At 39.8% G+C, this 26,727-nt stretch overlaps 1 protein-coding gene across 4 annotated transcripts in view; it reads right to left on the reverse strand.

Annotated features, from left to right (window-relative positions):
* Nucleotides 1-26,727, reverse strand: part of hivep1 (HIVEP zinc finger 1) — a 208,168-nt gene that overhangs the window by 102,066 nt on the left and 79,375 nt on the right. For all 4 annotated transcript variants that reach the window (XM_043719025.1, XM_043719026.1, XM_043719023.1 and 1 more), the window contains one exon: nt 17,039-17,122. In XM_043719025.1, coding sequence (XP_043574960.1) covers nt 17,039-17,122 — 84 coding nt within the window. The remainder of the gene's footprint in view (nt 1-17,038; nt 17,123-26,727) is intronic.

Here is a 26,727-nt window from a genome sequence, read left to right on the forward strand (position 1 = left end):
TGCAAAGTAATCATTCAGAATCTCACCCATTCTCTCAGGTTCGACACACAGCCTTCCTTCGTTATCCTTTAGTGGACCGATCCTTTCTCTAGTTACCTGCTTGCTTCTTACAGAAGAATAAAATGCTTTGGAATTCTCCTTAATTCTGCTCGCTAAAGCTATTTCATGACCTCTTTCAGCCTGCTTTATTCCTCGTTTAAGACTTGTCCTACTCTTCCGATATTTCTCCAGGGCCTGTTCTGTTCTTAGCTGCCTAGACCTTATGTACACTTCCCTTTTCCTCTTGGCTAGTCGTACAATTTCTCCTGTCATCCACGGTTCACGAATCTTGCCCTTCCTATCCTTTGCCTTCAACTGGTCATGCCTATCCTGTACTATCATTGAAAGCCTCCCACATATCAAATGTGGACTTCCCTTCAAATAGCTGAGTCCAATCCACACTTCCGAGCTCCTGTCTAATTTTGATATAATTGGCCTTGGCCCAGTTTAGTACTCTTCCCTTAGGACCACTCTCATTTTTATCTATGAGTATCCTAAAACTTATAGAATTGTGGTCACTGTTCCCAAACAAATCCCCACCACAACTTCTACCACCTGGTCTGGCCCATTCCCCAGTACCAGGTCCAATATGGCCCCTTCCCTCATCGGACTATTGACATACTGCTCTAGAAAACTCTCCTGGACACTTGTTACAAATTCTACCCCATCCAGACCTCTTACACTAAGTGTAACCCAATCAGTGTTGGGAAAATTAAAATCTCCCGTCACCACTACCGTTTTGCCTCCAGATCTTTCCATAATCTGTTTACCTATTTGTTCTTCTACCTGACGCTCACTGTTAGGAGGCCTGTATTACAGCCCCAACAATGTAACTGCACCCTTCTTATTTCTCAGCTCCACCCATAATGCCTCACTACCCAAGACCTCCATAGTGTCCTCTTTTCGCACAGCCATGATATCATCCCTGACCAGGAATGCAACTCCAACCCCCTTTTTACTTCCCTCCCTGTCTTGTCTGAAGCATCTATATCCTGGAACATTTATTTGTCAATCATCATGCCCTTCCTTCAACCAAGTCTCTGTGATTGCAATAACGTCATACTCCCATGCACCAAACAAAGCCCTACGTTCATCTGCTTTACACACTATACTCCTTGTATTAAAGTAGATGCATTTCAGGCCACTAGTTCTTTTGCGCTTATCCACTCTCTGCCTATTCTTCCCTTTATTAATGCTACCTTCATGATTCTTACAGTCTCCAGTCTCCACCTCGCTGCCTACTTGTTTTCTCTTCTGGTCCCCAGCCCCCTGGCACATTAGTTTAAAACCTCCCCAACAGTAGCAAAAACTCCCCCAAGGACATTAGTTCAGATGTAGACCGTCCATTTTGTAATAGTCCCACCTTCCTCAGAACCGGTCCCAATGTCTAACAAATCTGAACCCCTCCCTCCTACACCGTCTCTCAAGCCACGTGGTCATCCTGCCTATTTTTTCATTTCTATGCCAGCTAGTAAGTGGCACTGGTAGTAATCCCGAGATCACTACCTTTGAGGTCCTCCTCTTTAATTTCTCTCCTAGCTCCCTGGATTCTTCTTTCAGGACCTCATCTTGTTTTCTACTTATATCATTGGTGCCTATATGCACCAAGACAACTGACTGTTCACCCTTCCCTTTTAGAATGCTCTGCAGCCGATCGGTGACATTCCTGACCCGAGCACCTGGGAGGCAACATATCATCTGGGAGATAATACAGTAGGTATTACCTAATTAAGGAGAGATATTTCTGAAAGGGATGTGTATCACCTAATGTGTGCTGCCAGTAACATTGCAGCAAGTGTTGGAAATGAGCTTCAACACACAGATTGTTGGCCCAAAAGGCACAAATACCAATTGTGCAGGGTCATTCCCAGATTATTGCTGGTAAAAGATGTTGTTGTCAAGTATTCAAAACATCTTGCACTTTTATCTTGTATTTTGATAACAAAAGTACAACACTTGATAATATATAAATGGTTTGCTTTATTTTGTCCAACTCTATGTTGTTATTGTTTTAGGCTGCAGTTGATAATCAGTGTATATATTTGAGAATTGTATAAGATTGGCTGGCTAAAGATTCTTTAAATAGCAAAACCCTGTAAATGTCAGCTTCCAAACAGAAGGAATGCAAAAGCATATTACATCTCTCAATTATTTATTTGATTTAGGAAGGATCATTGCCTGCTGGAGGGCAAAATGAGCAATCATTCATGAATTTGATGCACAATAATAACAATGATTAAAATTTTCATGTGAAATGCATAATGTATTTTGGCAACAGAATAAAAGCTAAAACAGGAGTATTTAAAGCCCTACAAAATGTTGTATGCAACTCCAAGTGGTACTTGAATAGTAATGATTATAAACTGATTAGTATATGAAATGCTCTGCAGAGTCATAACAGCAATGTCTGAAGAACATACATTATTGTTAAAAATTGTTCAAGATTACAATCTTCCTTTCAGAATCATCGGAAAAGTTGTGATTGCTAGGTCATTTAGTTAAATAAATATTGAATACAGTTTCATCAATCTTTTGTTATATATGTTAAAGAATGGATTTATTTGAAACAAAAATACATGCAATATTTGTCAGTTGTTTAAGGTGTCAGTCGTGATTAAGGGCTAGCAACTCAGTTCTGAGTCAGATGGTTGAGGATGCAACTCCCACAATAATGACGGATCGTAAAATCTAGCCTGATACTTTAGTACAAAGTAACTGTGGGACTGCTGATTTTCGGTGAGACTTCTCAGATGGCCTTAAAAAGATAACATTTAAAATTTTCTCAAATTCCACATTTGACCAATTTCTCAATTACCCTTCCTAGTTACTCTCTTCATGGCTTGGTGCACGTTCCCTTACTTGTAAGGTGCACTGGCCGTAAAAATGCAAATTATTTTTTACTGTTTCATTTCATAGTATCAGTAAAATTTCTGTGAACATAGGAGGTATACTTAGTTTGCAGATGAGACCAAAATTTGAGGTGTAATGGATAGAGAAGAAGGTTACCTCAGAGTAAAATGGGATCTTGATCAGGTGGGCCAATGGGCTCAGAAGTAGCAGCTGGAATTTAATTTAGATAAATGTGAGGTGCTGCATTTTGGGAAGACAAATCAGGGCTATCTTTTACGCTTAACAGTAAAGTCCTGGGGAGTGTTGCTGAACAAAGAGACCTTGGAGAGCAGGTTTGTAGGTCTTTGAAATTGAAGTCGCAGATAGATAAGAAAGTGAAGAAGGCATTTAGTATGCTTTCCTTTAATGGTCAGAGCATTGAGTACAGGAGTTGGGAGGTCATGTTGCGGCTGTACAGAACATTGGTTAGGCCACTGTTGAAATATTGCATGCAATTCTGGTCTCTCTGCTATGGGAGGGGTGTTGTGAAACTTGAAAGGGTTCAGGAAAGATTTACAAGGATATTGCCAGGGTTAGAGGGAGAGGCTAAATAGACTGTGGCTGTTTTCCCTGGAGCAGAGGCTGAGGGGTTTATAGAGGTTTATAAAATCATCAGGGGCATGGATCGGGTAAATAGGCAAAATCTTTTCCCTGGAGTCGGGGAGTCCAGAACGAGAGGGCGTAGGTTTAAGGTGACAGGGGAAAGATATAAAAGAGACCTAAGGGGCAACTTTTTCACACAGAGGGTGGTACGGGTATGGAATGAGCTGCCATTGACACCAATTGTTAAAATTCACTTGAGAACGTAACCTTTTAAAAAGGTTTTGCAATTTACATATGAAAGGTCTGAAACCAACATGGTCATTCTCAAAGATGAGAGACTTAACAAACAATCCAGGTCTTTTTCAATATATATTTTCAGTTACATCACACTGTAAACTTTTGCTATAAATTCTGTGTCTTACAATCTTATTCTCCATTTAAGGACAAAGGTGAAAATTATACGTGGAGCTGGAGGAAGTGGGTAAGATTCTTAACAAATACATTGCATTGTTATTCACAAACGAGAAGGATACAGCGGATGGTGAGCCTATGCAGAGGTATGTTGATATTCTAGGCATGTCAATATCAAAGAGGAGGAGTTGGGTGTTTTGGAAAGCAGGAGGGTAGACAATTCCCCAGAACCTAACCTGAGGGAGGCAGGTGAGGAAAGTGATGGGACCTTGTACAAACTTTTGGATTCTCTTAAGTCACATGAGACATTCCAGCCAATGTTCTTTCATTGATTAAGGGCAACAGGAATAATCTGGACAAATTACAAACCTGTGAGCCTTAGGTCAGTGATAGTGAAATTATTGGAGAAGATTCTTAGGTATAGGATTCACCCATATTTTGAAAAATGTGGACTTATTAGCAATAAGCATTATGACTTTGTGTGGGGACAGTTGTGTCTCACAAAATTGATTAAATTTTGTGATGAAGTTACAAAGATGATTGATGAGGGCAGGGCAGTAGGTGTTGACTACATTGCATTTAGCAATGCCTTTGACAAGTCCTTGTGGCAGGCTGATAGAATAGGTGAACTCACATGAGATCCAAGGTGAGCTGGTAAGATGGAAACTTAACTGGCTTAGACATAGAAAACAGAGAGTAGCGGTGGAAGGGTTTTTTTTTGGGACTGGAGATCTGCAACCAGTGATGTTCTACTGGCATCAGTGCTGGGACCCCTGTTGTTTGTAACAAATATAATTGATTTGAACAGGAATGTAGTTGGGCTGATGAACAAGTTTGCGGACGACACAAAGATCTGGGGAGCTGCGGATAATGAGATGGGGTGCCAAAAGATACAGAAGGATATAGATAGGCTGGAGACTTGGCAGAGAAATGGCAGACAGAAATGCACCTGGGCAGACGAAATTTAATCTAGAGAAATACAAGTTGGATGCATTCAGGAAGATCGAATGCAGCAGGGAAGGATACAGGATACAGGGAAGGATACTAAGGGCAGAACCCTTAGTAGCATCAACATAAAGCAGAATCGAGGCATGCCAATCCACAGTTCTCCAAAAGTGGCAACCCTAATGGATAAAATTGTCAAGAAGGCATATAGAATGCTTGCCTTCATCAGTTGGGGCGCAGAGTACAAAAATTGGCAAATCATATTGCAGGTGCAGAGAACTTGAGTTAGGCCCCATTTAGAATACTGCCTACAGTCCTGGTTGTCACACCAGCAAAAGGATGTGGGGCTTTGGTTAGGTTATCAAAATGGCTTATCAGAATGGTGCCTGGTTTGAAGTGTATTAGCTATGAGGAGAGATGAGATAAGTGTGGCTTGTTTTCAGTGAACATCAAAGGATGAGGGCCAACCTGATAGAAGTTTACAAAATTATGAGAGGCACACTTAGAACAGTTGGAGTCTTTTTTCACAGGTGAAAGTGTAATTCACTAGGGGACATAAGTTTATGATAAAAGGGGATAAGTTTAAAAGGAGATGTCAGAGGCACAGAGGGTAGTAAGAGCCTTGAATACACTGCCAGAGGTAGTGGAGGAGGCACATACAACAGCAATGTTTAAGAGGCACCTTGACAGAAATATGAATAGGCAGGGAATATTCCATGTAGAAGCAAAAGGTTTTTAATTTAGAAGGCACATGTGTCAACACAGTCTGTGCCTGTTCCTGGACTGTATTGTTCTTTGTTCTTTATTAACTGTAAATCACCCATGCACCAATTAGATATTTGTATGCAAAGCCATTTATAGGAAATGCAAGCCATCAAAAGTGAGGGAAAGCAATAAGGGACTAAATCAAAACAGAGTTGGAGAGGGAAACAAAAGAATTTATCCTCTACAAAATCCACCTCTTTCTAAAGGTGTTGAGAGCACGAGAGGACAATGCACGCACCTTCTCAAAGTACACACAGACACAAACATAACTGTGGAGGAAAGGCAGACAATCTGCAGATAAGACACCCTGCATAGATTGCTGCCTAGATCTGTTGATAGCTAACCTGGCCAGGCCCAGGAACAGACCCAAGAAGAGGTCCTCCAATTTTGGACAACCTTGTTTGAACATAATCCAAATTGCAAGCACATGTAACTATTCCATCTTAAATTAGCAATACTGTCATTTCGAATTAAACCAACTAGATATTTTACAAAAAAAACCATAAGCATGCAGCAATATCAAATAATTATTATTTATGATCCTTAGGTTAATCTTGAAATTTTTACATTTTTCTGCATACAATATACCTGTAGCCAAAATGAAATGTAGTTTATCTATGAGAGGGTGATTAATATTTTTTCTTATTTTGGCTTACAGCACAAATGCAGTTGTCTAGTCTTGACAGGTTGGCTCAGCAGGTTATGTATGCACAATCACTAGTCTGTCAGGTTATCTCATCAAATCACAAAATCCCTACATCGTGAATAGAGATTATCAAATTTGCATCAACTCTCCAAAGAGCATACCACCCAGACCCACTTACCATAGCTAATCCACCTCGCCTGCATATCCCTGGAAACCATGGCAATTTAGCATGGCCAATCTATCTACTCTGAACATTTTTAGACTATGGGAAGAAACCAAAGGATCCCACGTAGAAATGGGGAGAATATCGAAACTCCACACAGGCAGTCATCCAAGCTTGAACCGAACCTGGGTCCTTGTGCTGTGAGGCAGCAGTGCTAACCACTAAGCCACTGTCCTGTCCCCAATTAATATTTTAATTAATATGCAGCACATCAGATCAAATAACTGAGTAATTAATAAGTTAATTAATTAATGGCCTTTTTTTACTTTTAGGCTCTGTGTCACAGGGTTTGACCCAGAAGCATTATTTGTCTTTCAATGGGTGGTCAAACTAAGGTTTAAAGTAGTGGGTGACTGGTGGCTCAGTGATTGGCACTGCTGCCTCACAATGCCCAGGACCCAGGTTTGATTCCAGCCTCAGATGATCTACTGTGTGGAGTTTGCACATTCTCCCTGTTTTTCCTCCCACAGTCCAAAGGTGTGCAGGTTAGGTGGATTGGTCATGCTAAATCACCCATCGTGTGTAGGGAATTTCGGGCTAGGTGGGTTAGCCATGGGAAATGCAGGGTTACAGGGATGGGTGGGTCAGTGTGGACTCAATGGGCTGAATGGCCTTTTTAAAATGGGGCGGCATGGGCCGAAGGGCCTGTTTCCATACTATAAGGAATCTAATCTAAATGTGATGCAGGTTACCACTTTTTTGACAAGGCATGTCCAAAGAGCTGGTTCAACGTATTTGACATGGACCAGCCTGTAGTTGTTGTTTTAATTGATAATTGTACTTGTGATACGTGAGAAGGAGCAGGATCAATGAACAGCCATATTGCTTTATGTCCAAGTTTCCACTGGGAATGTATTTGGATTTACTAACCCAGACAGTGATCTGTAGTCATCAGCAAACAAACCTATCTCAAATTATTTTCAACAAAATTAGAACAGCACTGAGGTGTCTAACTGAGGTTGTAGTACACCTGTGTGGATTTAACATATAACCATTGCCCTACCTTGTCAAAATGCCTTTCTTATCCAACGAATAAACAAAAGCATTTGAAAAGTGAAAACATGAAAAAAAAAGTTGATGTTCATATGATTTTTCCACAGGCTGTTTGCACTATTAGTGACCTTATTATTTAATTCAGGAGACTTATAAGAAACATTGGATGGTTGGTTGGCCACCATAATCCTGTTAGCGTATATTTTCAGATAGTTGTATTTTATTGTACAGGAAGTGTACTGAAAGATAGCATTGAATGAAGTCCAGAACCTTTCCCTATCTAATAAAAGGTGAGGTGAGAATGGCAGCCCTTGACATCAAACCTGCATTTGACCAAATGCAGCATCAAGGAGCCCTAGCAAAGCAATCAATGGACACCAACGGGCAACCTCTCTGGTTGTTGGAGTTATGCCTGACACCATGGAAGATGGCTGTGGTTGCTGGAGGTCAGTCATCTCAGCTCCAGGACATCTCTGCAGGAGTTCCTCAGGATAGTGTCCTAGGTCAAACCACTTCAGCTGCTTTAATCAATGACTTCTATCATAAGGCCAAAAGTGGAATGTTCACCGATGATTGCACAACATTTAGCACTATTCGCGACTCCTCACATTCTGAAGTCGTCCATGATCAAATGCAACAAGGTCTGGACAATATCCAGGCTTGGTCTGACAAGTGGCAAGTAACATTCATGCCACACAAATGCCATGCTATGAACATCACTAATAAAAGACAACCTAACCACCACCCCTTGATATTCAATGGTGTTACCATCATTGAATCCCCCACTATCAGCATTCTAGGGGTTACCATTGATCAGAAACTCAACTGGACTCGCCTCATAAACGCAGTGGCTACATGAGCAGGTCAGAGGCTAGGAATACAGCAGTAAGTAACTCACTTCCTGACTTCCCAAGGTTTGTCCACCATCTACAAGGCACAAGCCAGGAGTGTGTTGGAGTACTTTGCATTTGCCTGGATGAGTGCAGCTCCAACAACACTCAAGAAACTTGACATCATCCAGGACAAAGCAGCTCACTTGATTGAGACTACATACACAAACATCCATGCCTTCCACCACCAATGTACTGTAGCAGCAGTGTGTACTAACCACAAGATGTACTGTAGAAATTCTCCTCAGATCCTCAGACAGCACTTTCCAAACCCATGACCACTTCCATTTAGAAGGACAAGGAAAGCTCCCCTCCAAAATACTCACCATCCTGACTTGGAAATATCATGCCATTCCTTCACTATCGTTGGCTCAAAATCCTAGAATTCCCTCCTGAATGGCAGTGTGTGTCAACCCACAGCAGACTGCAGCATCTTAATAAGGTAGTTCACCACCACCTTCTCAAGGGCAACTAGGGACAGGCAATAAATGCTGGCCAGTCAGCAATGCCCACATCCCACAAATTAATTTCTCAAAACTCAATCAAGCTTTGAAGACCTAAGAATTTCTATCACTTTCTAATTTTGCTTTAGATTTGCAGAATCTGCAGTTTTGATTTTACTTTTGCAAAGCTTTTTAAGATTTAAGCTTTTAATACTACTTTGCATGGAGTTTTATTCACTGACCTGTTCTATGAATTATCCACTAGTTTGCAACTTAAGTGTGGATCTGATACAATAAACAATAATCCACCTTCAATTTACAGTGGTTTAGCAGAGCAAGGATTGATTGCTCGATAAGGGAGTTTCAGTCTTATTTACCCAAACACCACGCAGCAAAGGCAAACTCAACTATGGAGGCTGGCTGGCAGCATCTATTTCAAAGAATAGTTAGTGATGCTAAATTTAGACTTCCTAGTATCATACTCAAAGATTTATCCCTTTTGTGAATCCATTGCTCACACTGAAAGAACTGTCAGAACAGATGTACAGATTCACATTTCTGAGGAATCTTGGAGCATGATCTCATCTCAGAAACAGAACGTTTCCTTCTTGCACAAAAAAGGAGGACTGGTGGCAATCTGCATGAAATTGCCCCTCCTCAGAAAATTCAACCTACTATTCATTCTCCTAAATATCAGAAGACAATTTTGAAGTTTGGAAGTTTGTTTCTATTACTTTCCAGTAGGCGATAATCATACTTGCAGAAAATATTGGAGTCTAAACATACTGACCATTATTGTGCAAATCAGCTAGTAATTTGTGGCAAAGAAAAATGCCCATAATGTAAATTGCCTCAAACTTTGAACTGCTTCACTGTTAGTCCTCATCTTCTCCTGGTAGTTTGAAGTTGCATTTGTAAAACTAACTACCCACTAAACTTAAAACAGAACATGGAGTCTCTTAATCAATAGTGTTAGATAACATTAACCATGTTTTTCATGTGACAGCCCTAGTTACGCTTTCCACCATTCTCAACTGAGATCAACCAGAAACTGTCTGAATAAGTTATTGAATTAAAAGTGTAAAGTCTCATTTCTTCAGGTACTGAATGGTTATGGATGGATCAAAAATATTAAATTTATGGTTTTCTTTAAACCTGCTTTAACATTATATACACTCACTCTAATAGTAAAGCAAGGTTCTATAGCCTCTATCTTAAGACCAGTAGTCTTACAGGTATGACAGATGAGTGAAGGGTGTGATTGACAGGTGAATTGTGATATTAATGCCATCATGGAGAAACAGTGGTTGAGGGAAGAGCAAGAATGGCAACTCAATATCTCAGGATGTAGGATCTTCAGGCGAGAAACAGGAGGGTGTAAAAGAGGAAGTGGTGTTGCATTTTTAATTAAGGAGTCAGTTACTGCAATATGAAGGGATAATATTAAAACAAATGAAACTGGAATAGGAATAGGCTGATCTGACATTCCTCACATCCACTTGCCTGTCCCTCCCCCCACCATAATCCTTGTTTCTCTTACTGATCAAGAATCTATTTCAGCCATAAATATACACAAGGACTCTGGCCTAAGCTCCGAGAGCAAGGGGTTCGAAGTCGAGCTCTTGTCCCCAGGGTAACGGAGTCCAAACCAAAAGGGCATTGGTTTAAGGTGAGTGGGGGAAGATTTAAAAGAGACCTAAGGGACAACTTTTTCATGCAGAGGGTGGTGCGTATACGGAATGAGCTGCCAGAGGAAGTTGCCCCTTAGATCTCTTTTAAATCTTTCCCCTCTCACCCTAAACCTACGCCCTCTAGTTCTGCACTTCTGCACACCAGGGAAAATACTTTGTCTATCCATGTCCCTCATAATTTTGGAAACCCCTATAAGGTCACCCCTTAGCCTCTGATGCTCCAGGGAAAACCATCTGTTCAGTCTCTCCCTATTGCTCAAATCCTCCAACCCTGGCAACATCCTTGTAAATCTTTTCTGAACCCTTTCAAGTTTCACAACATCTTTCTGATAGGAAGGAGACCAAAATCACTCCAACCCACCCCCTTAGAAATTAGAGCCTACATTCCATTAGCTTTCCTGATTACCTACTGCACCTGAGTGCTATATTTCTGTTTCATGTACGAGTATATCCAAGTACCTTTAAGTTGCAGCTTCTTGCAGGTTTTCTCTATTGTTCTTTTGCTTTTGATTAGATTAGATTAGATTCCCTACAGTGTGAAACAGGCCCTTTGTCCCAACAAGTCCACACCGACCTTCCGAAGAGTAATCCACCCAGACCCATTGCCCTCTGACTAATGCACCGAACACTATGGGCAATTTTAGCATAGCCAGTTGACCTGGCCTGCACATCATTGGACTGTGGGAGGAAACCGGAGCACCCGGAGGAAACCCACGCAGACAAGGGGAGAATGTGCAAACTCCACACAGACAGTTGCTCGAGGCGAGAATTGAACACAGGTCCCTGGCGCTGTGAGGCGGCAGTGCTAACCACTGAGCCACCGTGCTGCCCCTTCCAAAATGAACAACTTCACATTTTCCACAATATACTCTGATGGCAACATCTTACCCACTTACTTATCAATATCTCTCTGTAAACTCTTCGTATCCTTTTCACAACCTACCTTTCAATCTATTTTTGGGTCAGCTGCAAATCTGACTACTGTACATGCATTTTCATCCTTCAAGTCATCAATATATATTGTAAACAATTATGGTTCCAGGAGCGATCTCTGTGGAACCACACTGATCGTGGGTCGCCAACTCGTAAAAGAACCCTTTTTTCCGCATTTGCTGTTCCCTGCCCATTAGCCAATTCTCTATCCTTGCCAACACACTACCTCCAACACCAAAGGCTCTTAGCTTACAACTTAAACTTTTATGAGGTACCTTGTTGAATACCTTCTGGAAATCCAAATGCAACACACCTCCTGTTTTCTCGTCTATCCACTCTGGTTGAGTTTTCCTCAAAACACTATTAAAATTCATCAGACATGATTTCCGACATGAAGCCCTGCTGACTCTGCTTGATTAGATAATCATTTTCCAAATGTGCTACTGTTACTTCCCTAATAATTGATTCCAATACTTTTTCAACAGCAGATGTTAAACTAATCATCATATAGTTACCTGCTTTTTGCCTCCATCTTATTAACAGGAGTGTCACATTCGCAGTCTTTTCATTTTCTGGTACCTCTCCAGAATCCAACGATTTTTTGGAAAATTACAAATCAATGCATCCACTATCATTGTAGCTTCCTCTTTTGGGATCCTAAGATGCCAGCCATCGGGGCCAGGGGAATTATTTGCCTTTAGCTTCATTGTTTTGTCTGATACTACTGCTTCAGCATAGTGATGGTTCCTAATTCCATTCCCCCCAGTTCCCCATATTCTTTAGCATTAATGGGATGTTCAAAGTGTCTTCCACCATAAAGACTGATGTATAATATCTGTTTAATGCCTCTGCTATTTCCTTGTTCATTTCTAAAACTGTCTCCTCAGGTTCATTTTTTAAGTGGCCTATGTTTACCTTTTCGAAGTGCCGTCGTTGGACTGGGATGACAAAGTTAAAAATCACAACACCAGGTTATAGTCCAACAGGTTTATCTGGTAGCACTAGCTTTCGGAGAGCTGTTCCTTCACCAGGTGCTTGTGGAATATACTCCATAACCACCTGATGAAGGAGCAGTGCTCTGAAAGCTAGTGCTTCCAAATAAACCTGTTGGATTAAAACTGGTGTTGTGTGATTTTAACTATGTTTACTTTGACCTCTCCCTTCCTTGTTATATATTTAAAGAAGCAGCTCTTGTCAGTTTATGTTCATCGCTAATTTGCCTGCGTAGTTTGTTTTCTGTCTTTTTGGTCCTCCTTTGCTGGGTTCTGAATATATCGCATACTTCAGAGCTATCACTGAGTTTGGTCTCCTTCTATGTTTTCTCTTTCAAAATAATACTCCCCAAAATTCCTTGTTTAGCCGTGGTTGGTTCTTTGCTCTTTACTGGGATGTGTTTTTTGCTGAGAGTCATGAATTACCTCCTTAAATGTCCACCACTGTTTGTTTAGTATTATTCCTGCTTTCACATTTGCCAATTCTATCTCATTTCATTGTAATTCCCTTTATTTATGTTAAGTACAGTTGCTTCCACCCCAGATTTCTCACTCTTGAACTGAATATTAAATTTCTATCAAATTGTGATTGCTACTTCCTAGGGAATCTTTTGCACTGAGGTTATTTATTAATCCTCTATTACACATTATCAAATCCAAAATAGCCTGCTCCCGGCTTGGCTCCAAACACATTAAAAACTATCCCAAACGCACTCTATGAATTCACTGTCGTATTTCCAACGTGATTAATCCAATCAACATGAAGACTGGAGTCATCTGTACTTATTGCTTTTTTTTAAAACATGCTCTAACTATATGTTGATTGATAGCCTTTCTCATAGAGTGGCTATTGTTTGGGGTCTGTACACCAGTCGTACCAATGTCTTCTTTGCTGATTTTTTAAAAACTCTGCCCAAATGGACTCTACACTATCTGAGCCTCATATCATCTCTTATTAACAGTGCTGCCTCATCACCTTCTCCATCCCTCCTGTCACTCCGAATTCCCAGTTTTGATCTACTTGTAACCATGTTTCCATTATTGCTATGAGATCATATGCATTTGCCTTGACTTGCACTGTCAGTTTGTCTACTTCATTCAGAATCTTTCATACATTAAAGAAACAAAACCTTTAAATTCATTCTGTTATTGAATTTCCCTACATTTTATGGTTTCTTGGTATAATATATGGCATTCACAAATTCTGCCCCTTTTCTGGTAACAGTCAGCCCCATCACTAAGCTGCAATCCTAACTTCTCCTCAACCTTTATAATTTTCCTTTTATGATTTAAGATTTTCCATGCAACTGAAAGCACCCCCCACCCCACCCTAACAATTTAGTTTACAGCCGTACCTACAGCCCTAGTTGTGCGATTTACGATGCCTTGGAAGTGTTTTCAGATGAGGTTGTGTGAGTACAGCGTAGGTGTAAAAATAAATGGGCAAACACACTGTTAGGACAGTATTATATGCCCTCAAACAGTCAGCAGGTAATTGAGGAGCAGATATCCAGTTAATACACAGCGATGTGTAAAAAGAATAGAGCAACTATACTAGGGGATTTTAATTAACCCAATATACTATGGTAATCCCAATTAAAAAAGGATTTAGCAAGGACAGATGTATTCACAAGAGTGTTTTTATATCATTCCTGAAGAAGGGCTTATGCCCGAAATGTCGATTCTCCTGTTCCCTGGATGCTGCCTGACCTGCTGCGCTTTTCCAGCAACACATTTTCAGCTCTGTTTTTATATCAACATGTTATTGGTTCTCTAAGGAATAGTGCAATGCTGGACCCAATTCTGGAGAACAAAGCCAATCAGATGGTTGAGGTGGCAGTAGGGAAGCATTTTAGTGATAGCAACTACAGTGCCATAAGTTTTAAGTGTGTTACAGAAAAGAAAAAGGATGGACTGCAAAAGTAGATTTTGGAATGGGAAAGGCAGATTTTATTAAAATAAGACAAGATCTGGTCAAAGTAGACTGGGAACTACTACTTTAAGGTAATTCTACAGTAGAACATTGGGAGGTATTCAAAAAGGTGTTGGGGAGAGTACAGGCTGAACATGTTCCCTTTAGAGTGAAACGTAGGAATAACAAGCCCAGAGAACCCTGGATGATTAGGAATATTCAGGTCCATATAAAAAGTAAAAGAGAGATGTGTAACAGGTGCAAAGGGAGCAAATCAACAGAGGTCCTAGGGATGTAAAGAAAGAGCAAAAGGAAATCCAATTAAGAGACCAAAAGAGAGGGCATAAATAAATCTAGTGCGCAAGATTACAGAGAATCACAAGATACTCTCCAAGTATAACAAGGGGCAGGGAATAACCAGAGAAAGAGTAGGTCCCATTACAGACGAAAGAACTCCCTCCCTAACAACATATGGGTCTACCTACAGCACATGGATTGCAGCGGTTCAAAACAGCAGCTCACCATCACCTTTTCAAAAGCAACTAGGGATGAGAATAAATACTGGCAGACAGAGATACCCCTTATTCCATTGAAAATCTGTGTGTGGAGTCGGAGGATATTGGTATAATGTTAAATAGTTATGTCACATCTGTCTCTACTCAGTAAAGGAGAATGTAGGTTCAGAATTCGAGAAGATGATGCACTGTGACGTTCTTGAGTAGTTTGCTATTGGGTATGTGGAGGTATTAGAGATTTAAAAATGGACAAATTCCTATGTCTTGGATGAGTTGTATCTCAAGCTGCTTTGGGAGACAAAGGAGAAAATCATAGGGGTCCTGACCCAAGTTTTCAATTTCTCTTTGGACAGAGGCGGGGGGTGCCAGAGGACTGGAGGACAGTTCCATTTCTCAGGAAGGGTGCTGAAGATAGACAAGAGAATGCCAGACCACTGAATCTCACATGAGTGATGGGGAATTATTGGGGAAAAATTCTGATTGAAAAGATTTAGTTCCATTTAGAGAGGCGAGGTATTTTAATGCCAAAGCAATGCCATGTCTCATAAATCTACTTGAATTTTTTGAAGAGGTGACCAAGCCTGTATATGAAGGTAGTGCAATTGCTGTAGTTCATATGGATTTCAGTAAGGTCTTCAATAAGATCCCACATGGAAGACTGATAAAAAGTAAAGCATCTTGGGATCCAGGCTAACTTGGCAAGGTGAATCCAAAATTGGCTCTGTGGGAGGTGACAGAGGGTAGTGGGAGAAAGTTGCTTGTGTGACCAGAGACTGGGGGTCCAGTGGGATACCACAGTGATCAGTATTGGGTCTCTTATCATTTGTATAAGTAAATTTATAGATGACACAAAGATTAGCTGAATGACTGTGAGGAATACAAGAACATAATCATAGTACCAGCCAAAAAGGGCAGAATGACGGTTATCATAGACAAGACCAAATATATTCACAAAGCAGAGAATCTACTTGCAGATACTGACACTTACCTACAGAGGGAGTGTGATCCCACACGGCAGCTAACCAATAGAATACACAACACACTACAAAACCTTCAAAAAAAGACTAATGACCAGGATTGACCTACAAAGGATAAAAGCAGAAAGCAACAACACCCCAAAGCAAAAGAACTCTGACAAAAACTAAAACATCTTATTAGCAGATCCAAACACTCCATACAATCATTACAAGAATTCCTAGACAACATCAAGAACATAAATATAGACAAGGACAAAGCACTGGTCTTTTTCAATGTAACGGCACTGTTCACTTCAACTGACAAAACTGTACCTAGAGACAATAGCCAACCTCCTGGACAAACAGAACAGGTGACACGACAGGGAAGCTCTCAACAAGGACTGCGTACTCAAACTACTAGTCCTGTGCTTGACGACACACTTCACATTCAACAACCACGTATATAAACAGGGTGACAGGCAGAAAACTAGCAATCTGCATCCACGAACACCAACTAGCCACTAAACACCACAATCAGCTAGCCCTTGTAGCCATACACACTGATGACAAGGACCACAAATTCGACTGGGACAACACAACGTTCATAGGACAAACTAAACAGAGGACAGCCAGAGAATTTCTAGAAATATGGCACTCAGCCATAGACTCCATCAACAAGCACATTAGCCTAGACCCAATATACCGGCCGCAACAACAAACAACTGAAACCAGCAACTGGAAGCAGCAGAAACAGAACCAAATGAATTCCAGAAGACACAGTACAGCAGCACTTCACAGGAGGCTCCAAAGCACTGGAGATGTCACCTAGACAGGGAACGAAACATCTGCAAATCAACTCCCCAGCTCAGCGAACATACCCACAAGCATGATAACTCCATGGAAGAAGTGGTTGCTCATAATGTTTTGTACCCTAATATGGACTGTAAACTAAATTAGTTTCTTTCAGTCCAATAAAGACTGGGAACAATTTGCCTCCTTCAATGTTACACAAGCATAGTTTAGTTATATAAATTTCTCATTCAAATTTCAAAATTATGAAAGGGAAGCATTCATTACATCTTCTTTGCCCCTGTATATTCATAAAAATGCTTTCGATCTCATTCTCTTTAACTGAAAAGATCAAAATACAGCAAGTAAATGTTCAGTTTTTAGACACAGAAGATGGCCAATTAAAAAGAAACACATCAAAATTTCTTTAAGTTGTACAGTACGTAATGAACTTAAAATCAACCATTTTTTGCGCCTTCCAGAATTTTCAAATTTTTCTGAGCATCTTCAGGAACCTGTAGTTCTTTTTGTGCTTCTTGAATTTTATCTGAAAATAAGAAATAAATGAATATTTGTAAATGTTTCTACCAAATTATGACGAAAGTTTCACAATCACAACTAATATTTAATAAAGTGCAAGATGAATATCAAAATAGGTAAAACTCCATGCTTAAAGCAGATTATCAAATTGGAGAATAAATACATTCTTGACCTAAACTACTGGCTGGTAGGAAACAGCGGGAAAGAGGAAGGATAAATAGTGTTCTTGACTACTGATTCAAAAGGTCACTTCGACTCTGCAAAAATTACAATGTTAACAATCAGTTGATTATCTGTGCTAAAATGTTCATCTGGTTTATTGCCCTTCAGTCTCATAATTCCATGCATTTGTGCTGGCCATCTTGTACTGATTACATATTTTTGCTGCCACATTGGAAACAAATAAAAATTCATACATATAGAACCCCTACTTTCTTTTCAAATTAAAACCATTCACAGAGTAAGGAGGTAGTCTTGGCTTTACCTTTGATACATTAAGTTTCATCTGGCCATTTATTTTGTCAAGTTTTTTCTTTCAATAAACTGTTCCTCCTAGTTGGAATGATTTGTGATCAGTTCTTTCTGCCCTTCAGTCAAATAGTTCTCCAATCCCAGATTTGCTCTTATGTTTCATAGCTTTTACTTTTGTGATAACCTTTTGTATGTGAGGTTTTGCCCAAGAGATATTTTGAAAATGTGGTGCACTATGCCAGGTTTACCACTGTATACTTCATCAAAATAGATGCAAAATGTTGGCGAGGAAGACTTTCCTCCTCTGAACCGTATTTAATGCCATTTATATGATCGTTATCATAAACCTGAAATTTACTCTTGATAAATCGATTCTATCATTGTATTCATATTGAAGATAGTTAAACAGATAGGTAGTTGTCAACAGCACCATAAGTGACCCTTCCACAAACTGCTTAGTATTTGAAGTGTGTGCTGACATGAAAAGGCAATGTCAACTGTACAATGTTGATGGAATTGATGTCACTCTACTTTGCATCCAGCTGCTTCGACATTCGTTCCACAGCAGCTGATGTCAACTCTACATGGCAAACATGGAACAACGTTTCACTGTTGAACATCAATATCCTTCACTTCCACAATATTATAAAAAACACAAGATAATCATAAAATAACATTAACGACAAAATGTTGGTTATGGACATGAAACCTGCTCAGTTCCTTGACATAGAACATTACAGCGCATTACAGGCCCTTCAGCCCTCGATGTTGTGCCAACCTGTGAAATTAATTGATGCCCATCTTCCATTAAATATCCACATGCATATCCAATGCCCATATAAATGCCCTTATCGTCAGCGAGTCTACTACTGTTGCAGGCAGGCCGTTCCATACCCCTACTACTCCGAATAAAGAAACTATCCCTGATATCTGTCCTGAAACTATCGCCCCTCAATTTAAAGCTATGTCCCCTTGTGTTAGCCTTCACCATGCCAGGAAAAAGGCTGTCACTGTCCACCCGATCTAACCCTCACCTTCTCAACCTTCTTCTCTCCAATTAAAACAGCCTCAGTTCCCTCAGCCTTTCCTCATAAGACCTCCTTTCCATACCAGGCAACATCCTAGTAAATCTCCTCTGAACCCTTTCCAAAGCTTCCACATCCTTCCTTTCATGCGGTGACCAGAACTGTACACAATACTCCAGGTGCAGCCTTACCAGTGTCATGTACAGCTGAGGCATGACCTCGCAGCTCTGAAACTCAATCCCCTTATCAAAAAAATGCCAACATACCATATGCCTTCTTAACAACCCTATCAACTTGGCTGGCAACTCTGTTCATCTACTCTGCCAAGAATTTTACCATTAGCCCAGTACTCTGCATTCCTGTTACTTCCTCTGAAGTGAACTACCTCACACTTTTTCACATTAAACTCCATTTGCCACTTTTCAGCCCAGATCTGCATCTTATCTATGTCCCTCTGTAACCCACAACATCCTTCGCCACTATCCACAACTCTGCCTACCTTAGTGTCATCCGCGACTTTACTAACCCATCCTTCCACGCCCACATTCAGATCACTTATAAAAATGGCAAACAGCAGTGGCCCCAAAACAGATCTTTGCGGCACACCACTGGTAACTGAGATCCATGATAAACATTTCCCATCAACCACCACCCTCTGTCTTCTTTCAGCTAGCCAATTTCTGATCCAAACTGTTAAATCACCTTCAATCCCATGCCTCTGTATTTTGTGCAATAGCCTACCGTGTGGAACATTATCAAATGTCTTACTGCACATCAACCTTCATCCACCTGTTTTGTCACCTTCTTGAAGAACTCAATAAGGTTTGTGAGGCATGACCTACCCTTCACTATCCCTAAACGAATCATTTCTTTGCAGATGATTATAAATCCTATCACTTATAATCTATTCAAACACCTTACCCACAACCGAAGTAAGGGTTACTGGCCTACAATTATCAGGGTTGTCCCAACAGCCTTTCTTAAACAAGGGAACAACATTTGCTATCCTCCAGTCTTCTGGCACTACTCCTGTCGACAATGATGACATAAAGATCAAAGTCAAAGGCTCTACAATCTCCTCCCTGGCTTCCCAGAGAATCAGAGGATAAATCCCATTCAACTATCTATTTTCAGATCTTCCAAAATTGCTAAAACCTCCTCTTTGTCAACCACAATCCCATCTAATCTAGTAGCCTGTATCTCTGTATTATCACTAACATCGTCCTTTTCCAATGTGAATACTGACGAAAACGCTTCTCCCATGTCCTCAGATTCCACACACAATTTCCCACTACTATCTTTGATTAGCCTGAATCTTACTCTAGTTATTCGTTTATTCTTGATATACCAATAGAAGGCTTTAGGGTTTTCCTTGATTCTATCCACCAACAACTTCTCATGTCCCCTCCTGGCTCTTCTTAGCCCTCTCTTTAGATTTTTTTTTGGCTAACTTATAACTCTCAAGCCCCCTAACAAGCCTTCACGCCTCATCCTCAAATAAGCCGCCTTCTTCCTCTTGACAAGAGCTTCGACTTCTTTAGTAAACCATGGCTCCCTTTCCCGACAACTACCTCCCTGCCTGATAGGTATACACTTATGTTACGACACGGGGTAAACTCTTCTCCTTAGTTTAAAAGCAGCAACACAGAAAAGATTTATCCCGTGCAGTAATCTGTGAAAATTCGATAGGCCACGAACTAGTTAAAGTAAAAATTAACAACCTTATTTCCTAAAGTATAACAGAGAATAATTAACTAACTATTTACAAGTCCTTACTCTAACCTCTGTTGCCTTCCCTTCTATAATACTAGTCTGATAAAACTCTCGATTACGATTTATTAAACAAAATTTCTTATCTCAAAAGCAAGCAGCTTTCAATTACTCTGAATTCTGGTCTTTCCTTCTCCTTAGGGATTTCTGCTTCACAGGTTACCAATCGATAAAGGTACCTTTAAGAGAGCTATCTTTTGGGAAGTCCTTTTACCTGCTGGGGCTTGGCAGTTCTCCTCCCAACTGTTCAATTTTCCCTGGTCTTATACCCTCAAAGCATATTGCTTCATTGGCTTTTAAGATTATCAATATACTCAATTCAAACTGGATTGGGATATAATTTAAACTGATTGGTCTAATTCAAATCTGTTTTGTTTTGTTTCCAGGCAACCAACTAATCGAGTTGTTCAAACAAATGTTACATTTAACTTTTTTCAAAGTTAAAAATCACACAACACCAGGCGATAGTCCAACAGGTTTAATTGGAAGCACACATTCGCTCCTTCATCAGGTGATTGTGGAGGGCGCAATTGTAAGGCACAGAATTTACAGCAAAAATTTACAATGTGATGTAACTGAAATTATACATTGAAAAATACCTTAGTTGTCTGTTGAATCTTTCATCTGTTCGAATAACATGATAGTTTCACTTCTTTATGTGTAAATCACAAATTTGTTTTTTTAAGTTGCATTCTCAGGTTAATTGTAACAAATGGTGTTAGCTAGACAATATGTTGAAGGTGTTAGCCCCGTGTTCTCGGTCTATGCTGTGATGCTTAGATTGATTCTAATCTAAAAAGTGAGATAACAGAGTTTTACATGAATTCATGCAATTTTTGAGCAGAGTACAATGTAACTCTAAGTACAAATTCACCCACAAAAACTGCATGAATTCATGTAAATCTCTGTTATCTCATTTTTTAGATTAGAATCAATCTAAACATCATGACACAGATAGAGAATACAGGGGGGCAACACCTTCAATATATTGTCTAGCTAACACCAATTGTTACAATTAAAGTGGGAATGCAACTTTTTTAAAAAAGGTTTTGTGATTTACACATAAAGAAGTGAAAATATCATGGTATTCGAACAGATGAAAGACTCAACAGACAATCAAGGTATTTTTCAATGTATAATTTCAGTTCCATCACATTGTAAATTTTTGCTCTAAATTCTGTGTCTTACAATTGTGTCCTCCACAATCACTTGATGAAGCGGCACTCCGAAAGCTAATGTGCTTCCAATTAAACCTGTTGGACTATAACCTGGTGATGTGTAATTTTTAACTTCCTAGAAGCATGGCATTCCAACCGGAACGCTATCAACAAAATATTGACTTGGACCTGATTTATCATCTCCTGAAAGAAATAACATGAAATGACATCACCAACCCAAAGAAACCCAAACATATAAATAGAAAGCAGGAATCATCAGCGGTGCTTCGTCCGGAGGCTCACTGAAGATGTTACCTAGTATGGTGACAAAACGTCTGAAAATGAATCTTCCAGCTCAGCCAGCAAGCCTACATCCAAAAGTGGAGAATATTGATATTTGTATTGATCATCACTAAAGCAAAGTTTTTAACATCTTCTCATTAGGTAAAAGGACACTGGAGTTAGATTAGATTACTTACAGTGTGGAAACAGGTCCTTCGGCCCAATAAGTCCATACCGACCCTCCAAAGAGCAACCCGACCAGACCCATTCCCCTACATCTACCCCTTCACCTAACACTACAGGCAATTTAGCATGGTCAATTCACCTAACCTGCACATTTTTGGGCTGTGGGAGGAAACCTGAGCACGCGGAGGAAACCCACGCAGATACGGGGAGAATGTGCAAATTCCACACAGACAGTTGCCTGAGGTGGGAATTGAACCCGGGTCTCTGGCGCTGTGAGGCAGCAGTGCTAACCACTGTGCCACCGTGCCGCACACTGTGCCACCATAGGTTATGTTCCGATACTTTTCTCATGTCAATCATTCAGATCACGCAAAAAAAAATAAACATGCATTCATATAGCATTTTTAATGACTTCAAGATATTCTAACGTGCTTCAAATCTAATGAAGTACTTTCAAAATACTTTCACTGCTGTAATTTGCGGTAATGACAGCTAATTGTTACACAGTAAGTTTCCACAAAACAGAAATTAGATAAATAATCACAATCTATTTAATTGATACCAGTTAAGGGACTAACACTAACACAGGGAAAATGCTCCCACTGTCCTTCAAATAATGTAATGGTATCCATTATTTCTATCTGAGAGGGCAGTTGGGACCATAATCTAAAATTATTAGCTATTGTCCATTAGTACAAACTCATCAGATGCATTAATGCGTTACTCAATATTATGTGCTCAAATTTCTGTATTAAATCTTGACCTTTTGACCAGATGTGAAATAAAGGGTTAACTATACTCAATGAATAATGTATAGCTACTTAAGTCATATGGAAATGAGACCTAGAATGCAAGATTCAAGAAAAATACTCTCTTATCATCATTTGTATTTAGTTAGATTCAATAGACTGTTAATGTTCAATCATCTGAGTCTTAGAGCTGATCTTTACATTCTGCTAACAGTGATCATATATATTGAAACTGAAAGCAAGTGCAAGAAACATCAGAAATGAAGTCGAGCAGCCATACTGTGGCACTGGTGAAGGATGAATTCAGTCCAGTAACTTAACCAGTGAACTGGGGAACAAACCAGCAAAGCATCTGTCACAAAGCTGGTTTCTTTTTTCTAAAAGCTGTTCCTATTCTCAAGGATACTGTGTCCTTGGCTTTTTTTCAAAGGGGTTATAAACCACTCTCAGTGCCGATTAGAATGGCTTGGTACAGAGATTAAAGGGTATTAAGAGGCCTTTTTATTTATATGTAAACAGATAAGACTTCAGGCTAAAGTGGTCATGTTTTCGAAGCGACCTGTATAATGAAAGGGGAGTGGTCAGCTCTCTAGCTGAGCAGTTTAGTTCAGTCCAGAATAGTTGGGAGTTCAACAGTGAGCTGTGTGGAAACAAACTCTCTCTCTCTTTGCCCTTCTAACTTCAACATATAAGCATCTGTTCCATTCATTTATATTGGTTTGTAAGGGGGTTTGCTTATTGGGACTGTTGTGTGTATTTGGAACAGCTTCATTATATCTAATTTGGATAGACTGAGTGCTGTAGGGGTTCTTTATTCTGTTCTGTGTTTCATAGTGTAATTTTGTGAATATACTTTTGTCTGTTTTTAACCTGGTAGTTAACCTCGCTAACTTACTCTGGGTAATTTTCACTGCACACTTACCGAAACAAATTGCAAAGTTATGGTCTGGGCTGCCTGCTTAAGAATGTTTTGTGTGATCTGGCCTAGTCCATAACACATCCCAGCTGTAGTATAATGATTCAAGCAAGGGAATTTAAGGTCAACTTGAGTACTGCATTGTGAAAGGGGAAATCCTGTGCAATGCTGACAAATCAAGAAAAGCTCACAGCAAGGAACGTAAAATGTTGCAAGAAATCAGTCGATCACAGTGAGCAATAGACTGTTATAGGAAGTTTTGCAGAAATGAGGAAGAAAATAACACTCAAAGTCTGCCAGCAGAGATCACATGAAGAAACACTGGTAAGAAACATCAATGGGGGAATCTGTTCAGCCAGCATTACAGAGGGTTATAAATGCCGAGTGAGAGACTATTTCAGAGCTGATCAACAGCACAGAAAACTGAAGACAGACCACAGCAGTCTGTAAGTGTCCATGCATTTTAGAATGCTGAGGAGCAGAATAAATTCTTCTTAGGTTATATAACATAGCCATTGCAAAATTCCACAGACCCACAAGCCAAATTCTGGTTTGACAACATTATGGCTTATACCAAGCATGTAAACTTTAAATCAGATGTGGCAAATGATGGGCAGATGTGTACTACTCATCTACAAACCGAAACAGGAAGCAAGAGTTTATCTTCCAAATATTCTCTATTTATACTTCTTAGTTCAACACTTGTTTGCTCTTTCCCCTTCCACCCCACTGCTGGGGAAAATAGCCCTTAAATATATGCTATGATGAGCATTAGCTGCTCTCTATCTCGAACAGTTCTTAAAAGCGACCACAGTTTAAAATACTGTTGGGTTGCTTGGTTAACAATTTTTTGAAACAAACATATTTACAGACAGACATAAAAATAAATTTCACATTCCCAAGATTTATGTTACAAAACAATATTCTTCCAGGACCTCCAACAAATTGTCACTAGTCTCATTCCTTTTGGTAAAGCAGTCCAATAATTGATGACTTGTACTTGAGACATCTATTTTCTCTCCAACGTTTGCTTCAGACCTGCAAATCTAATATCAGCCTTTTCTCATTTACACATTTTATAGAATGCACATTATCCAAAGTATTCAATTATCGATATACCATTCTATAACCATGGTCCCTGCTGTTCTGCTTTCATATAACATTTCATCTAAAATCTAATTAGAACGCCATGTCCATTGCATTGCAAGTGCAGGTTTCAGCAGCCAGTATGCACTATATTTCTTTTCTTATTACCTTGGCTTCCCAAGCCAAAGCCCACATTTCCCACCACTTCCCAATTGAAATATTATGATCCCAACTGCAATGGAAAATCCATCACCAAGATAGGCACTCAACGCATTGTTGAAAATAATGAGCAACATGTCTTCAGGATCACCCAAGCTGAAAATTTTAGTACACACTTTATCTTTATTTATTTTCAAATGCTTTGTTTGCTGAAGAGATCATGAATCTTTTGGATTTCGCACCTCAAGACTAAGTTTAACTCATGAAAGTTGACATCTAAGCTTATCAGCATGTTTAAATAAAAGAGCTATCTGACAAGAGTCCGTAGCTCTTCCAAATTATCTCTGAAGGCAGAGTTTGCTGTACAGACCTGGAATTACCAATTAACACTCTCCAAACAATATTCTTGATATAAAATCAAATATGATTCTACTTTACCTCCAAACCAACATGCTTAAAAGCACCAGAAGCTTGATTAATAATTTTAAATTCCTTCCTAATTTGATCAATAAAGGCTGGTCAAACTAATTAGTCCACGTGAATCATAAAGATGTCTGAAAATTTTCCATTTCAGTACAAATAAAAAAATGCAGGGTCTGCTTTGAATTGGACACAGCCTAACTTTAAAACAAATGTACTATACCTAGTAAGGGTCATTCAATGCAGAAACATGTTTTTATTCAATTTCTATAGTTTCCCTTCTGTTAGATGCTTCCTTTGCAGGCTGGGACAAGATACCCTAACAGAAAGCTTATAATGTAAATATTATATCTGCGGACTTATACCTCAATGAATGCTTAGCTAAAATTGTTAGGAAAATTTCAAAATTACCTTTTCTGCTGTAAAAGTGTGTCCACCCTCATCTCCGTATTGCTCAAGCATTCCTTAAAATATTTGGCTTTGATAATATATGTTTCATATGATAAGACTATTTCTGTCCTGATCCATCTTTGTGATAGAGCAGTTGACCTCTATCTACAACCTCAGAAAATCAGGAACAATCTGGAGTACATTCAAACACTTGCTGTTTAGCCTCTCTTACTGCATTATCTTCTAATTTATTGGTGGCTACAAATACTGGTCTTCTGCTTGTGTCCTTTTACCAAGATTTTGCACTTTTCCTTGCTATTCTATCATCTCATCAGGATGTGACTGCTTTCTTCTTGAGTCTTTCAGGACTTCTCCCATCAGACTATCCATTAAAAGGTCCTTCCCACTGTACACAATTTTCTCCTCCAAGATGTGGCTCTTGAATCATTGCTTAAATCTGAGCTTCTGATAACTCAGAATCTGATGCTCTCTTGATGATATTGCCCTTTCTTGCTGATTTTGTTCAATTCATGCATTGGCATCTACCCCTTAACTGTCAGCTGCTTCCCTGATGCAAGGCTCCTGCTCGAAATATCGGTTCTCCTGCTCCTCCGATGCTCCGATGCTGTGTCTTAAGACCTGTAAACTGTGCCATGTGCAGGAAGGTGGGATTAGGAAGGGCATCTGGGTGTCTTTGGATCAGCATGGACAGATGGGCCAGAAGGCTCCCTCTGTGCTGTCTCATAGGCCTCCTGAGTTTCTCGAGGAGAAAGTGAGGATTGCAGATGCTGGAGACCAGAGTTGAAAAATAGAACATAGAACATAGAATAATACAGCACAGAACAGGCCCTTCAGCCCACGATGTTGTGCCGAACATTTGTCCTAGCTTAAGCACCCATCCATGTACCTATCCAATTGCCGCTTAAAGGTCACCAATGATCCTGACTCTGCCACTCCCACAGGCAGCGCATTCCATGCCCCCACCACTCTCTGGATAAAGA

This window comes from Chiloscyllium plagiosum, chromosome 29 (genome assembly GCF_004010195.1).
Source record: "Chiloscyllium plagiosum isolate BGI_BamShark_2017 chromosome 29, ASM401019v2, whole genome shotgun sequence".
In the NCBI taxonomy this organism is placed as follows: domain Eukaryota; kingdom Metazoa; phylum Chordata; class Chondrichthyes; order Orectolobiformes; family Hemiscylliidae; genus Chiloscyllium; species Chiloscyllium plagiosum.